The 18,577-nt window shown below is 33.1% G+C and overlaps 1 protein-coding gene across 2 annotated transcripts in view; it reads right to left on the bottom strand.

Moving 5' to 3' along the window:
• Positions 1 to 2,686, bottom strand: part of LOC149897548 (uncharacterized) — a 53,547-nt gene extending 50,861 nt beyond the window's left edge. For both annotated transcript variants that reach the window (XM_090116109.1, XM_090116110.1), the window contains exon 1: positions 1,854 to 2,686. In XM_090116109.1, coding sequence (XP_089972235.1) covers positions 1,854 to 2,676 — 823 coding nt within the window. In that variant the 5' untranslated portion in view covers positions 2,677 to 2,686. The remainder of the gene's footprint in view (positions 1 to 1,853) is intronic.
• Between the last annotated feature and the right edge of the window lie 15,891 nt (positions 2,687 to 18,577).

The following is an 18,577-nucleotide window of genomic DNA, read 5'->3' on the forward strand; positions in this document are numbered from 1 at the left end:
CGTTCAGCATGTTTGATATTTTGGAATGGTATCCGTCTTACGCATGGAATATTAGGGCTAAAAAAAATCCGTCTTAGGTACGCTTTTTCGATCAGGCCACATGTCCTGACGCGAGTTTAAGATTTTATACCCAACGCCGCTAAAGAAGTTTTCACTTCAAAAAAAGGTTCCATCCTCAACATCAATATTTGTAGTCAATTTTGTAGCATCTTAATTTAAATTATAAGTAAACTTGATATTGTGGATTCTCTTGTTTTAGATTGGCATTGACAATCGAATTATAGGATGGATGTTTGCCAGAGAAGAAAATGCTATTAACCTTATTTTAAATTCGATAAATTACATTACACAGGTACATTAGTCAAACATAAAAAACCTTTTTATAAATGACAATCTTCAGGGACGTAACTAGTTGGGTAGTTATTTTTTATTAAAACCGTATTTTTTTTATTAATTTAAATACAGTTTTATCTCATGGTCAATGTTTGTAATAATACAATAGATAAAATATATCTTGATCTATATTACCTACAAGGGTTTTGATGTATTGTTATTAACAAAGGCATGTAACAGAACGTTTGTAGAACAATATTAAAGGAAATTGAATTATCATAGTTATACAGAAGTATGCGTGACTTGATATAACGTACCTACGTACTACATGTATATGAGACTATATTATAGTTTTAATTATTCTCGTGAAAAATTGATATGAATTAATACTTATTTACAAGGAACGTAATCTTAAATAATTTGGAAAATCCAAAAGTGCACGCCTCATAATTTTTTTTTAATAAATATTTATTATTTTTGTTTATTTAATAACAATTAAACCACATCGAATCAGACCCTGAAAAATGAAAGGGTTCTATTCCTGAGCATACTCAAGCGTAAGAGAAAAAAAAAGACTCGATTAGTAAAGTATTTCGGTCGCTATCGTGTTAACAAGAAAAAGGATCCGCACATACAGACACACGGACGTCCAAGACAGAACTTTTTTAAACTGTTTTTTAACTAGTTTAAATAACAAAAATGACATCAAAAATATCATGAATGTTAAAAATAGTGTTTTTTCTTAATATGTGTGTGTATGTATTATCTTACAAGTGCAATGTATGATAAATAAAGACATTTTAAGTTTGAAAAATCAGATGTTTTGCGCGAAGTGACAGTAGTACCCACCTCAACGCTTCGCTTATGAGGCGTGCAAATTATGGTAACCTTGAATTCAATTATATCTCCATACTACTGTTGAATTTGTCGTTTACAGGATTTAAAAATTAAGGTAACGGACAAAATATTAAGGCACATAATAAAACAGAATCACCTGACAGGTAATAACTTAGAATTATACCATAATCTTTACGACTATAATAGTCAATCAAAAGCTCTTTCAAAAAACGCCATAGATCCAGCATTAAAATTTAAGAACCACGTAAAATCCGGCATACGACCCATAGTAACGACCACGTCATATTAATTTACAGGCGAAACTTAAACCTGAGTACGAAAATTAATTATTCCATAGGCCTTTTACAACAGAAATTCTGTTATAACGTAAAATGTAACAACAGATGTCAACACCGACGATTATTACAAAGGAAAATTATGTTTACACCTTGTACAAATTTACCTTATTAAATTTGATATAATGAAAATTCTACCAATTATTATGGGCACGTAATGAGCTTTTCTGGGGCGTAATTTAATACTTTAAGCATATTATTTATACGAGTTTTATCATTTTGATTTTGGTAACAGTTACGTCATACTTTAAACGATGTTCATAGACGTGGAAATCTATATTAAACCACTAACTAAAATTCGAAATGTACTCCAATCGATAAACTTACCGGGTAACTCCAGGAAATTTGATGTTCGCCGTTGTCGACCGCGCATAGTGTTTTGGAAGTTTAGAGGGCCGATATCTTCGACTGAATCACAATTTGATACAGTTGATTCTCTAGAACCTCGTCTACTCGCTAAATATGCTAAGCCTCCTTTCATAGAACCCCTTCTCATAGGCGAGCATGGTCGGCTTATACTGGTCGACCGGGTTTGGGGCGTATCATCAGTTAAATCAGTCAAGTCTGATGTGGATTTGCGGCAAGCCCTCGATGACGTGGTTGTTGCTTCATCATCCGCGTCGTGCACAATAGCTGAAGGTGTGCCTGGCATCGCGTCAGTCGAATCATCAGTGTGGCTCGATATAATACTTGGTGACGTCACCAGCCGCGGCGAACTAACTGTGGAAGTGGAACTGTATAGCTTCCTTGTTCGGTTCGGGGAGACATATCCAGGGTTCGTGTGAATGTGCACTGGTGGAGGTTTGGGAGACCTGGACTTTTCGCCTCGATGGTGTTTTAGTGAGGTTGTGTAGTGGAGGCCTTGGGCTCGGTCGAAGTTGCAGGGACTGGAGCGTTCGGAGGGAGATTTTTGTTGGTTGAAATTGAAATGCCGTGGACTCATGGGACTTCTGTGGCCGTGCGCGAGTGGGCTTTTCGGTGGCGCATGCTTGTCGTAACTGCAACCGGATTGGGGTGTGTAATACCCAGAGGAAGAGGTGCTGGAAGTTATCGAGGGGCTCTTTTGTGGAAATATGAAATGCCTTGGACTTTTGGGTGTGAGCGGCTTGGGAGAGAGCGGTGGGTAGCCGCTCGGGCTATTTAATGCCATCTTTAGTTCACCTTTAGCGCCTTGGTTGAAGAATCATTTCCCGTTTACCTGTAACAAATAGAAATAAAAATAAACAAATGACGCACTTTTAATATTAGCTTTAGACTTTCGAGTATCGATAGTGGTTGATAACTTACAATCTGTTATGAACTTTGCATCTATTGTTGCCTCTTCTACCATAAAAAATAAACCTAATTGTTATATACGTACTAACAAAATTGATTCCACAATACTTGACGATATTTTTTAATTTTCCTTTCTGTCTCATAGACGATATTGTAGGTACAAAATACTTCAAATATTGAAGCCGATCGTAATGAATTCATCCCAGTGAATAGCCAATCAAAAGTCAATATTCTAACAATCAAATATTTGTCAATGGTTCAATAACAATTCACTCAAGTTTATACAGAAAGGGAACAATATTTAAATTAACACAAACAAGGTTTATCAAATGATATCAAACGAATTTCCTTAAATCGTACATACCTACTCTTATTAGTTATTATAAAAGGTACATACATATTTTAATCTAGTACTAGCTGTGCTGCGCGGTTTCACCCGCATTGCTCCGCTCTTGTTGGTCCTAACGTGATATATAGCCTATAACATTCCTCGATAAATGGGCTCTCTAGCACCGAAATAATTTTTCAAATCGGACCAGTAGTTCCTGAGATTAGCGCGTTCAAACAAACAAACAAATAAACAAACTCTTCAGCTTTATAATATAAGTATAGATTATGTGACAATATATACCTTAAAATGATAAATCTAGATATATACATTATACATGTACTTAAGTATCACTAATTAATCGCAATAATATTTAGTAACCTTTTATAGTACAGTACATGGATAAATTAACGAAGTTATTGTCCATGTAAGTACCTATATATAATGTATAGTATTATATTACCTGTGATTTTGTCATTGGAGATACATGAAATAGGTACATTCAGACTATATAATATCTATACTAATATTATAAAGCTGAAGAGTTTGTTTGTTTGAACGCGCTAATCTCAGGAAATACTGGTCCGATTTGAAAAATTCTTTCAGTGTTAGACAGCCCATTTATCGAGAAAGGCTATAAGCTATAATTATATCATCTCGCTAAGACCAACAGGAGCGGAGCAATGCGGGTGAAAGAGCGCGGCACAGCTAGTACGTAAATAACTAAATATACAAACACTTGTCATGATAAATACCTTAATTTATACAACATATGAACTGAACAATGTCTATAATGTGCGAGTAACAACTAACAACTCGACACGATCTCAAGAACGCTTAAGTTACATTGAACACAAGTAATTCTAAGTACGTACCTAAATTATTCATGTTCAGTTTAATTAATTTCAAACCTTGGTATAAACTATAAATGCTTGAAATGTTAGGGATATCTGTTTTAAGTTTGTGAAAATTTATTCTCATATGTATTCCTATTTTTATATTATAACTTTAAATCAGGTGGCATTTCAATAAAAACTGAATAAATATTAGTAGATAATAGTTTTTTTTAATGGTCAAAAGATCATCACTATATTAAATAAAAACTTTCAGAAACTTTAGAGCGATTTGGTCGATGTGGGATGAAAAACTAAAAAACTACTACGCCTCACGAATAATCTGCATTATTGTAAAGAAAACTCTTTCTACAGTAAAAAATCTGTCTTTTTGTAGAAAGAGCTTTCTCAATCAGTTCATACTTAGTAGGTACTTTAATTCAAATATAACAAACAACGAAAAAAAATTCTCGAAGTGAGCAGAATCTAACTACCACGCAGCTCATAAATCAAAAGTATTTATTTAAATTAACGGGCTAAAATTTAAATTATTTTAACGTGACAGCAAACCCAGCGAAGTTTACCTACGTATTTTATCCGCCCCTAACTTTCCATTATATTTCTGAAATTGAATTTTCTTTATTTATAAGGCGTGGTGCGAAATTTTGAATCAAGACGTTATTGTGTGTTGAGGAAAGTTTTATTAATTTTCGTTTAAATAGGTTTGAAGCTTAATTTTCGTTATAATAACGAAGTATTTTTCGAGGTTTATGTATAGTTAGTCTAAAATAGGATATATATAGATCAGTATTTATAAATACAATATTATTTGAACTATTTTAGATTATCTATAGGTAGTTAATCGAAATTTTATTTTTTTAATTTCAAAATACTTTCAACTTTTAACTTGTTTCTTATTGAAAATTATGCTTAAATTTTTCATCATTATTTTCATAATAGGTATGTGGTTATGTTTTTTAATTTTCTATTAAGTACATCGACATACAAATAAAATAATTTTTCATTACATTCACATTATATATTATCAGTATATTATTATTAGTCTGTGATATTATGTAGATATACCATGCAGAATATTATAGTAAAATATTACCCATAAATAAACTTCATACTAGTTACTAAGCAAAAAACATCAGTAAAAATAATCTTTGATCATCCAACCCAAATGTAGAAGCAAGATTGTTAGAAACAATAAATTTAAAAGCAATTAAAAGTACAATTCGACTTTTGCAATAAATAAACCCACAACATATTCATCATCAATCAAAAATTTGAATTAGTAGATATCAAGTCAAAATTATTAAAGGTCTTCGCAAAGGGTTCATGTAATTTATTTCAAAGGGTCTGGAGTCAGGACATCAAAGTAATTGACCTCCATTCAAAGGCCAATTTGAGGTTAAAATTTGGGCAAAAATAAAACAAGCTTTTTAACAAAATACATATTCAATATTCATATTTCACTGTCACGTACAATTTTTGTGTGAAACACATTTTTAACGAATGGTCATGTTGTATGTATGTATTTATAGGTTAGTCTTTTGTTGTAGGTATATTAGAATCAAAATAATTCGATAGAATTGTTTATTTGTGGATGATGGCTTCGTTACATTTGCATTGTTTTGATTTTATATGCCTGTTTTATAAACAGATTATAATGTGTTTAATAATTATTATAAATCATAATATTTTTACGTTAATTTTTTCTCCGTGTTTATTTTAATTCTTCCTTTAAGTAGGTATGTATCTTCCTATATTATATTTTAAAAGCAACGGAATTCAAAATGATAAAGTCTATTTACTTACGTGCTTTACTAAAACAGGGTCTTCTAATTTCCTATTATGTTATATTATTCAAGTCTAATATTATACTTATTTATTAGGCAAGAAAGTCTATGTACAATAAATTTACATTAATAAACACAGCGATCGATCTTTCCTTGAAAACAAATCTTTCTCAAAACCAGTATTCTTGACTTTGATGAATGACTTTATTGCCCGAAGTTAATTCCTTTATACATATTATTATGCTACCAAACAAGAGTATTGTGTATTTTAATTTAAGCCATAATTTTTGATGTATACAAATTCTATTTAAATCGTATAAGTATTGAATACCTATGATGAAACAACATATTTTGGATTATTTATGAATAATCCAAAATATGTTGTTATATTTAAAAATAGAAATAAATATTATACAAATTGATTTGATCATTTTACACATAATATTGTAACAAATTGATTTGATCATTTTGGATATTTTTATATATTGTGTAACATAATACGATCCTTGTATACAATTTTTTATTTTTATTTTGGTAGTGCATTTTTATTATTATAGTAGGTAGGCAAATAATTTCCATGCCGTTAACAAATCACTTCGCTTTATTTCATAAAATATTGAATGTGCTCGCAGAAAGAAATTCAAATAGAAATGCATTAAGAAAATTATATTCAGCCACTCCATTTGAAACAAACTTACAACAAAAACCTTTTAGATCATTACACAAATTGCGTCTAAGACAATTTCGACTCACGATTGGTGGATTGCGTGAAAAAGTATCATTATATATTATTTTAGCATTTTGTTAACTGACTGTGAAATAGAAGGTTCTCGAAGTGGTCTCTTCAAGTGATTTTTTTTGTTGTAGATGGCAAAAGAGCTGCTAAGTTACCTGATGCATACTACCACCGCCCATAAAAATTTGCAGAGGTGTAGGGCTATTTAAATTTAACACAGACGGCGAGAATATATTATTATTGTAAAATTTTAAAACGTGTTACACGCGGGAAAATATAGTTATTACACAGGGTACAAGAAAAGGCGTATCCGCGTTAAGAGCTTAATTATTGTAATTACTTCTTCTATTGTGTGTTCGTTAAATAAATGATGAATTAACACATTACTTTAAAAAAAAATATAAGAATGAAAGTTGACTTTTAAAATTAAATCAATATTATGGAAAAAATCAATATAAGACTCAACTTTTATACATATATTACATCTATGATGTCTATAAAATTTATGTATAAACTAAGCTTTGACAACAAAAGCTTTTTCTTTATAAAAGTACAACCTACTCAAGTTGTTTTATTCGTGGGCACTGCTTATAAGGATTTGCTAATAAGGACAAAATGCTTTTAAATATTTCAGCTTTGTTTTTGCTAACGCCCTCCATGAGGCTATCTTTTCCTATCTTTAGATAATATTATCGATTTTACTCTAATATAGAACACATGTGTATATGCTGATAAAATTCCTGTGAATTATGAATGAATGATGTGAAAACTACCGTCCAGTCATTGTACTATATTATTTTTGTAATATGATAATTCTGGAATGTACTTATATTATATCGCAGTATTTGGAACTTATTACATGTTTATGACTTGATAAAAATGAGATAATAATATGAAACTGATGTTATATTATGTTATGTATTTATTGTTCATGATTCACAATGCCTAGAATTTGCCTTGTGTAGAATTTTGTTGACCATCTTTTTTATAATTTTTGTTTATAATTTGTGACGTTATAAATTATTGCGCAGTTATATATGTAGTTTGTACTACAAAGTTTTGTTTATAAATATGTAAGTACAAATTAATTTTTTGGTCTAATTAAACTTATTTTTTTTTAAATCGCATTCATTTTATGATTTTCGAATATCCATGTAGTAATCGTAACTTTTTGTAATACAAATCGATCCAAAACTTTTACCAATCTCTCCCAATTTCTAAGCACTTCGTAATTTGGTGATTTCTATGTTAATTTATTGCCTTATTCGTACGTCAGTACACTGGAGACAAAGGGCCAGAGGACTGACGAGCCAATTATATCAAATATGAACGTTTTCTATCGTAACTAAATTACTTCGGAATTGAATTATGTAGTACTGAGGACTCTTAGATTATGATCTCCGATCATTGAATTTATGCGAATAGAAATTCGAATTGAATCCAATCAATGGACATCGGATTCTGCGAAATCTAAATAGTTTTTGTAGAGGAATATGACAGCTTCAATATATTCTATTGGAATTCGGGCTTATTTACTTGTGTTGGTGTATTTTGAATTTATGAATAATAGATTTATTTTAAGTGAAGCTTGTTGTGGAGACTTATATAAACATAATATTTCAGGTTGCTTTATCCTTTTTTTTAAGTGGCTGCATCAAAAAAGGATATAATTGTAGCACAGGAAATATAATATTGTAGTAGTCATGGGAATTTACGTGGCAGGCTTTGTAATTTGAAGCTGTTTGAAGGATTTGAGCACGTGACGTGGATTGGTTGCATTCCACGTGTACCTAAAGACAATAAAAATGACACTAAGGGCCGATTTTTCAATGCTTGGATAAAACTTATTCGTCGAATAATGTATAAAACTACAATTTTAAAAACATATTCTAATTGCTCGTATTTGACAGTTTACGTGACATTTTAATATTATCGTGTAATACTTTATTGGACGGATAAGTTTTATCCAAGCATTGAAAAATCGGCCCTAAATAAATTATTTTTAAAGCAAAATAAAATAAACCAACTATTAAACCATAAATGAAACAAATTCGGCTATTATAATTATTATGTAAGTACACCTTTTCTGGGGTAATAACGTGACTAACACCAATTTTAATACATTTGTACGCTAGATTATTAAATCGTACGCGAAACGTTTATAAATGGTGTGTTTAATGTTTATTTATTTAACGCTAAGGATTCATTCATAATTACTTTCTAGTTAGTGAGTTGTAGCGATTTATAACAATCTAGTGGCATGTTCAAAAATAAATATTATAAAATCCATACTAATATTATAAATACGAAAGTAACTCTGTCTGTCTGTCTGTTACTGAATCACGCCTAAACTACTGAACCAATTTGAATGAAATTTGGTATGTAGATATTTTGATACCTGAGAAAGGACATAGGCTACCTTTTATTGCGAAATATGTACCACGGGCGAAGCCGGGGCGGACCACTAGTAAATAAATAAATTTGTTACTCCTTCACGCAAAAACTGCTTAATCGATTTTCATGAAATTTAACACACACATAGAGAATATCTTTATTTAACAAATAGGATAGTTTTTATGCCGAAAATACCACGGGAACGGAAACTATTTGGGTTTTCATTTGACTACGCGAGCAAAGCTGCGGGCGAAAAGCTAGTTATACATACATGTGAATTGTGATATATTGTTATGTTCTATTGCCCCTTTCTTATGTTTTCTCTGCATAAGAACCCAAAAAACGTTAAATAAAAATTAGCCAAATTGTTTGAGCCGTACTCGAGTTTTACGCTTAGCAACGAATTTGTCAATTATTTAATAAAGATGGTATCCATCTAGCTGTTGCCAGCAGATTCGTCCAAGTTGTCAAAGGAATTTCCCAGGAGAATGAGATGTTTCACTTCGGTAAAAGCAGCCTATACAAGCCTGTAGCCTCCACCACCAACCACAAAAATCATACTAAAAAAATATTTCCGTTGTTACGAGAAAGAATGACAAACAGACACAAATAAAGAAACACTTGGTATTTGTAATATTATAAAGTTACGGTTAAGTAAAGATTTTCCTACACGGCAATGTTATTGACCCGTGCGACGTAAACACTTGTAAAGTTACGTCATGAAAAGTTTTGTCTGTTTGGATCCCTTTGTTTAGATATATAGGTCAATGACCCTTTCATGCCACAAGTGTGAATTACATCTTTGGGAATTGAACACTAAAAATTGTACGTACCTATACAGATTTTGAGTAATTTTACTATACAATTTAGGATATTATTATGTTAAGTACATATAAAGTACATATCGTTTTGTGGTTTAAATAATTATTTTTATTTGTTACTATTTCTCATGTCAAATTAAAAATAAATTAAGATAGTGGGTTTTCATAGTCTATGGCCGATAGATAGTGATCTTTATACGTACATTTGAAAATTAAATACAACAAAACAATGCACGCAAATATAAAAGAAAACAAATTTAATCTTATAAGATAGAATTTGATAGTTATCGGAATAGTACCACGGGATCGAATCAATCAACGCCGTAGGACAATTAGGTATTCAATAGTCCAAGCATCGCCAGCGGGCATAGCTAGTAAATATATTCATTAACCAACAATTGACGTTTCTGAGGAGCTTGATTACCTGTACAGTGTATTGGTCAACATGAATTTACATATTATGCTAATTAGAGCAGGCTCCAAGGAGATGTTCGTTTGCAAAAATAGCGGACCTAAATCTGACTTCTGGTATAGTTCGTACAGTGAAATAGTTGCATGGGGGAGTGGGGGGAGTATTCAAAGATGGCGAGTATATTTTCAAGTTTATGCCAGAAATAAAGGCCTAATACAAAAATATCGGTGTCAGGGCTTAGAATGGCATGGCAGAACATTCTTGAATCAGCCTCTGTGTGATTAGATATCAAATCGGTAACTTCAGTGAAAGTTGCGCCTTGCAATTTAAAACATTTTGTGGGGTCATCAAATCCACCACATACGTATAGCTCACTTATATTATATTACGAACTATTGAATCGTAAACAATGGACTATTGTTAATTATTTAAAATGATAATTTAAAAAATATATTCATGAGATTTCAATCTATAATAGTGGTTTAAAGTTAACTCAAAAATGGAGCATTTTCGTAAATTTTCTAAAAAATCATAGAGAAAGTGTAAGAAATGTTATAGTATACTATATATTCGTGATCTGCTCAATAAGTTCTTTCATTTGATACCCCACACGGTATGTTTTGGAAATTTTTATTTTTTTCTTTGTATGCCACATTTAATTACCGCGGTGGGGAGAGGGGGACCACAAAACTGATTGGCAACATCTGTCTATAGGATGTCTGGGATCTATACAATATATATCAGAAGTCAGATTTAGGTCCGCTATTTTTGCAAACGAACATCTCCTTGGAGCCTGCTCTAAATTTCAAACCTACGTTCACTGTTCTTTAGTTAAATAATGTAAAAATAATTAGAGCATTGTATGTATAGTGATGCATATATATAAGAATAAAGACTTGTACTATAATATGTTACTAACTTTCCGCCCGCGGCTTCACCCGCTATGTCTAAAACATAATAAATTATATAGGTACTTAAAACCTTCCTCTTGAATCACTCTATCTATACAAAAAATAATATATAAAAAACACCGCATCAAAATCTGTTACGTAGTTTTAAAGATTTAAGCATAAAATATAGGTACATAGGGACAGAGAAAGCGACTTTGTTTTATACTATGTGAAGAGTATAAAATTTATAATGATTTTATTATTAGAGGATCCCGCAAAAGGTCGACCTTCGCTTATCTGTTTATCAGATGAAAATTAGGTATATTTTATGAAATAGAATATTTTTAAAAGCCCATTTATTTATGTTCAGGAACACAGAATTAACGTGTTTTTTTTTTTAATAATAGATACAATTTTAAATCTTTAGAATTTAGACTATTTAGTATTTACTGTGAACTTGAAATTGTGTGTTTACGGTAAATTTTATACTCGAATTGAATGCTATATTTTACGTTACTGAACCTGTATAAAAAAAAACTTAACATACATTAAAATAAGATTAAAAAAATAAGATCTATATTAATTATAAGGTACTTTTAATTAATGTATTTCTAAAGTTTAATATAGTGGTCATGTGTAGTTATAAAAATAAACGGTTTAATGAGAACCTCCTTTTTTTGAAGTCGGTTAAAAATATGTCTTATTTGCCGATTGCTTTAATACTGAACATTAACATGAACTCGTTATTTTGTAATTATTAAGTAAATTACAAACGTTCTTAGCGAATTAATTCACCACTATTAACAAATACCATATTACAATGGTGGCTTTTAGTTGAAAATGTTATGCCGGGTCCAGACTGGTGAAACGTAACATGCAATGTAACATTCTGCCTTTCATTGCATGTTCGCTGCTGGTGTGGACGCATAGCGCGCTCATAACGCGCATTCACTACGAACATCCCGCGTTCGTCTGTTTCCGCCATTCTGCCGCGAACACGGCCCTTCGATACACGTTTTTTTCGTGCGCGTCAAACCGGTAGATCACACGAAGCATGGAGTCCGAAGACCACGTTCTTGCTATGACGATTATCAGTACTTCATTATTAATAATACATCAACCCATGAAAACACGCCGAAGACCCTTTCTTTTGCTCATTCCACGCAGTCTCGTCCTCCATGTTCGTTGCGTTCTCAAACGACCGTCCACATTGGCTGCTCCGCGCACCCTACGCGCCCCTTTGTGTTCGTCGAAAAACCGACAAATTTCGGATCGCTCCGCGCGCGGCTTGTAATGCTCGTAGCATGCGCGTGTAATGCACAATTCGCGCGCGCACGACGTCCAAACTATGAGAAATTGTTACAAAGTGTGTTACCTTTCATGATACATTGCAGCAATGTGGACGGTGAATTCTTTCATTGCATGTTACATTGCATGTTACGTTTCACCAGTCTGGACCCGGCATTATAATCTGTCAAAATATATGCATGTTTATTTATTTATTTAACACTTTATTGTGCAAGAAACAAAATATACATAAAGGTTACAATAATACGTTTAAAAAAAGCACAAAGGGCGGCCTTATCACTACGCAGTGATCTCTGCCAGGCAACCACGGGGAGAAAGGCAAAGAAGCGCAATATGTTGTAAAACAAAATAAAACATCTGTTTTAGTTTAGTACTTTCGACATCAAAACGAAACAGGATATTATATCCCTTTAAAAACTTTCCAAATAAACTTAATTAAAAAGGAAACAAAATACCTGTTTTACGACATTCTATCTCGAACTGTTACTTCCAATAAAATGTAATGAGTAAACAAGCACTTTATTTTTATTACACTGAACAAGGAATTCAAGTGAGTTTTTTAATGTTTATCAGTACTGTTTTACCTAAAAATATATTTTTAATTGCTTAAATTACCCGGATACAAAATGATTAGAGTAAAAGAAACACAATACAGAAAAAAATTGTCTTTGTCCGATGTATTGTGTGATTTTAAAATAAAAAATGTGTGCGTGTACTACGTACACACGTAAGAAGTGAAACTTCTTTATGACCTTATTTTTCAAAAAATAATTTACTATCTACAGTAATATTATAAAGAGGAAAACTTTGTTTGTTTGTTTGTTTGATTGATTGTAATGAATAGGCTCATAAACTACTGGACCGATTTTAAAAATTCTTTCACCATTCGAAAGCTACATTATCCACGAGTAATATAGGCTATATATTATCACGCTAAGACCAACAGGAGCATAGCCACGCGGGTGAAACCGCGCGGCACAGCTTGTATACAATATTACAGAAATACGTTAGTCTAACACGCTCGTCGTTTCGCTCCTTGCTACCTATTTAAATATTTACACCAGCCGCTGCTGCAACTCGCTCGCTTCGCTCGCTCGGCTCGTGCGGTAGTTCAAAAATCAAAAGTTAACCTAAGATGCTCGTCGCTTTGCTCCTCGCTACCTATTTAAATATTTACACCGGCCGCTACTGCAACTCGCTCGCTTCGCTCGCTCGGCTCGTGCGGTAGTTCAAAAGTTAACCTAAGATGCTCGTCGCTTCGCTCCTCGCTACCTATTTGAATATTTACGCCGGCCACTGCCGCGACTCGCTCGCTTCGCTCGCTCAGCTCGTGCGGTAGTTCAAAAGACCAAGGGAGACGCCAAAAAATTCGAGTTATATAGAGTTTTCAACTTATAAAGGATTTCGACTTAGGCGGATTTTGATTGGACATAAAGAGTTTGAGGTTTATTCTTATAAATGTAGGATCGGGGCCAAATGAAAAACACTTTGAACTTCTTGAGATTTATTTTCGGACCACAATCTTAATTTTTAGAAAACATCTTACAGAGAAACAGCCGTCTTCACCCACGATCCCAATGAAAAGAGAAAGATCATTCCTCATTCGCTCTCTACTTCACATTCACATTCACTCATTGATTCGCTCATAGTTCTTCCATTCTAATCATCGTTCAGAAAGTAATCTTACACGTTCAGAAACATCAATTAATCATACATCTCACCCCATCATCCCACACTCGGCCATTCCTGCACCATGTCTGCCCTCAGACATGCACACACAGTCATCAGTCATTCATCATCATCATCATCTTCCATCATCAGTCATCATAACACCGTATTAACACAAACAATTATAGAGTTATACAAACAATCTTACAAGTATCTTTAAATTTTTTAAACTTTCCGCATAAACAAAAACTTACAAATATCTTTAAATGTTTAGAGTTCATACTTATTAAACAAAAACAAAATCTTACAAGTTTCTTTACACTTTAAAACTTTCAACTTAAACAAAAACAATAGTACCGTTCTACTTTAAATACTCATAACAAAATAAACCTTTAAGAAAACATTACATTTTCAAATAAAATCAAAACTTACAAAACCTTTCTATAGTTAATTACTAAGTTTAAATAAACTTAAAGAAAAACTTTTTCTTACATCTTGTTACACAAAATATAAATAAAGACTTTAAACAATAAACCTTATTGTTTTATTTAACCCACGACCTTTCCTTCTTAGTAGTGTAGTTAACACATACAACTTTAACATGTATCACAAGATAATAATTTGAGCAATAAATCTTATAAAATAAACAAATCTTCCACCTTTCTTTCAAGCATAGTCTTTCATACACATTATTATAGAAAAATATATAAGTCTTCAGAATAACCTGAAACAGATAAAAATGTTAAGGCAAAATAAAACAGTATTCTTACCTCAAACTCGATCAGACCATTTCTTCATAAATTCAGCACAAGATGATGTTTTCTTGGATCCCTCTCCAGTATCACAAACTTTTTCAACATCATACCTATCATTGCCCTTTATTCCTGTAATCTTATATGGACCAATAAATTTTGCTTTTAACTTCATAGATGTTCCAAATTGAGTCTTCTTGATAGCAACTAAATCTCCTATGTTGTATTGTATACTAGGTTTCCTTTTCTTATTATAATTTTTCTTATTTTCTTCTTGTATTTTTAAAATCTGTTCTTTTGCTTTAATTCTTGTTTCTTCTCTCCGAGCTATAAAACTAGATACATATTCTTCTTCTAGCATATGTACAAGTTCAATATCTTCTTTTTGTCGCATCTTCACTCCAGTAAGCAGTTCAAAAGGTGTTGTTTTGATACTTCTCTGGTAAGTACTATTTAGTGCTCTTTGCAACTTACTTGTATGCTTATACCAGTGTGTAGGCTCCTCTATACTCATCTTGGTAAGTACTGATATCATTGTACGGTGAATACGTTCAACTTGACCATTCCCTCTTGGCACTCCTGTTGTGATTTTAACGTGCTGGATTCCTTCTCGCTCACAATACTCTTCAAAATCTTTACTCGTGAATGCTGCTCCTCGGTCGCTTACAATTCTGGCTGGGTTACCAAATGTCTGTTGTAAAATCTCCATTTTATCTATAGTTTCTTTAGCTGATACCGTCTTCACTGGGAATATCCACACAAATTTTGTGAAACCATCAACAATAGTGAGTATGTAATTATACTTTTTCTTCGTCTCCGCTAGAGGCCCTATGTGATCGCAGTGTAAAGTGTGCAGGGGTCCTTCTTCTTTAGAAATAGGATGTAAATAGCCTTCTTGTTTACCTTCTTTTCTGCTGCCCAATATACAAGGAACACATGACGCCAATAGATCAGTTACCTTCTTCTCTAAGTTTTCAATATAATAATCTTTACTAATCAGTTCTATAGTCTTCTTCTTTCCAAAATGTCCATTTTCATGTGCTTTTCTTATAATAAAATCCTCCATTTTTCTGGGAACAACTAGGGACTGCTCTGGCCCTTTGCGTAGTAAGCCTTGATAAATACAATAGTCATTGTATGTCTTTCCGTCTTGCAGGACATCAATAATAGCTTTCAAACCATCGTCGCTCTCCTGTGCACATTGCAATTCTTTATGCAGGTCCATAGTAATCGCAGACACATATGGATTTCGACTCAATGCATCGGTATGTCGCATCTTACTACCGCTGCGATGTTCAACAATAAATTCATAATCTTGTAGAAGTAAAATCCATCTTGCTACTCTAGTACACTGCACCAGGTCTTTCTTCTTTAAAGTCATCTCAAAAGCTTTGCAGTCTGTTACAATCTTAAAAGGTTTACCATGTAAGTAATGTCTGAACTTTTTAACGCCTTCTATGATAGCTAAAGCTTCCAATTCATAGCTTGTGTACTTGCTTTCTGCGTCTGATGTTCTACGACTCATGAAATGAACAGGATGCAGTTCTCCGTCTTCGCTACTTCTTTGCATTAAAATTGCTGAATATGCTATATTCGACGCATCAGTGTGTAATTCTGTTTCATCATTGAAATTATAAATCTTGAGTACAGGTGCACTCGTTAAACTCTGTTTAAGCATGTTAAAAACTAATCTGTGTTCATCATAAAACTTAAAATCTGCATCTTTCTTCAATAAATCTGTAAGTGGTTGAGCAATCTGAGCATAATTTTCAATAAACTTTCTAAAATATGAGCACAGTCCTAAGAAACTGTGTAACTGCTTGATATTCTGTGGTTCTGGAAATTTGAGTACAGCTTCAGTCTTGTCAGGGGAAGGCATGACCGTTCCATTTTCAATCACATGTCCGAGATACTCAACTCTCTTTACTAACAGCTGTGACTTCTTCCAGTTGATATTCAATCCATATTCTGATGCTCTTTGTAAAACTTGTTTCAGTCTCATAACAGCTTGCTGTTCATCTCGAGCTGGATATACTTTAGCGCTTGCTAATTTATCTATAAGATCGTCTTCTATTGGAAGAGGATATTCATCTTTTAAAATCTTTTTGTTTAACAGTCTATAATCAATACAAATCCTAATTGAACCGTCTTTCTTTTTTACCAATACCAGAGGACTAGCAAAATCTGAATAACTTACTCTTATAATGCCGTCTTTTAACCATTCTTGAATCTGCTTGTCAACCTCGTGCTGCTCCTTAGGTGACAGTCTGCGTGGCCGCTGTGCAACAGGTGTCTCATCCATCAAAGTTATTTTCAGTTCCACTGGAGCTTCCTTTGTTTGCTGTGGCATGTAGCTGTCAACTAACCTCACTACTTCATCTTTCACACTTTCATTATTTACTGTACCTACAAGATCAACAGTAGAAAAAAAACAATTAATTTTCGTCATCCAACTTTCATCTTTCGGAAATACAAACACTGTTCCTTCATCCATTACCATAAAAACATTGCTCAAGAACGCACGACCTACAATAGCACAGTAAGGCATACAGTTATTAGGTACAATATAAAATGTCTCTTGTTCGAAATCACGCCCGTCTATTCGTAACTTCACAACACAATGTCCAAGTGTTTTAACTTTTGCACTGCCGAGACCGGTGAGTACAACGTTGTCGTCGTATTTTGGGGTACACATCGATAAATAAACGTCCTCGTTGACCAAATTCACGTCGCTACCACTGTCCATGAGCGCTGTGGTTTCAGTATTATTCAAAATTATTTTTTTCAAACGACTTTCTTCACTTAAACTTTTCTTTATTAATTCGTCATTGTTTACAATCTTCATAACCTGTTGAGACTTGTCATCTGTCAACTGATTAATAGAAACTTCATTGCAATCATAGTCAATCATTCGTTCATTATTTCTTATGCCGCCATCTTGACCGACAAACTTCCGATCGAAACTTGATTCGCCGACAGATCCGAACATCGTTCTTTTCATACTTCTGATTTGTTGCGATTGAATTTCGTTCTTATCGCCGCCGCTTGCGCTGACGCCATCTTGTTTATGAATGCTTCTATTTTCAAATCTTGATGCGCCTGTTTTTTTCAGATCACATGCTGATGCTATATGTCCGTATGAGTTACAACGAAAACATTTAGCTCCTTTTTCTTTGTTAGGGCAGCTTGATGAGGCATGCCCGTGATCACCACAATTATAACAACGAAATGTGTTTCTTACATGAGATGAATTCGAATATACACTTGTAGGCTTATCTTGACGGTCTTGACTGGGACTAATTTTATTCGTTTTTGACTTTACTAACTCATAAATTTTCAGCTTTTCTTTTAATTCCGCATACGTTTTAATTCCATATAGCATAATCTTACTGGATTCATCATCAATAATACCGTCAACTATGTACTTTATAGTCACGTAATCAGCTAATTTGCCGCGCTTACCCATCTCCTTCATGATAAGTAGATAATCAATGCAACTTTCGTTCGGCTTTTTCGTTCTCGCACTCATTAATTCATGTACCGTTTTCGTATCCCACGTAGATGGAAATTCCTTTACTATTTCTTCCGCCAGCTCCTGCCATGTCTTGAATGGTCGTTCCGATTTAAGCCAAAGAAGCGCCGTCCCGCTTAGTGATCGCCTGGCAACAAGAAGTTGCTGTAATGGTGTCCATTGAAATATTAATCCATTATCTTCGATATATCTTGAATCCACTTGTGTACAGGGTAATTAGAGTCTTGTCCGGTAAATTTCGGTATAAGGTCCGCCGTCATGAATAGTGTGTTCTGTTGCTGCTGTGTGTCGCCGCCA

Source organism: Colias eurytheme, chromosome 25 (assembly GCF_061535395.1).
Source record: "Colias eurytheme isolate Ceu_HAF_F1 chromosome 25, ilColEury1 Martin Lab GWU primary, whole genome shotgun sequence".
Classification (NCBI taxonomy): Eukaryota; Metazoa; Arthropoda; class Insecta; order Lepidoptera; family Pieridae; genus Colias; species Colias eurytheme.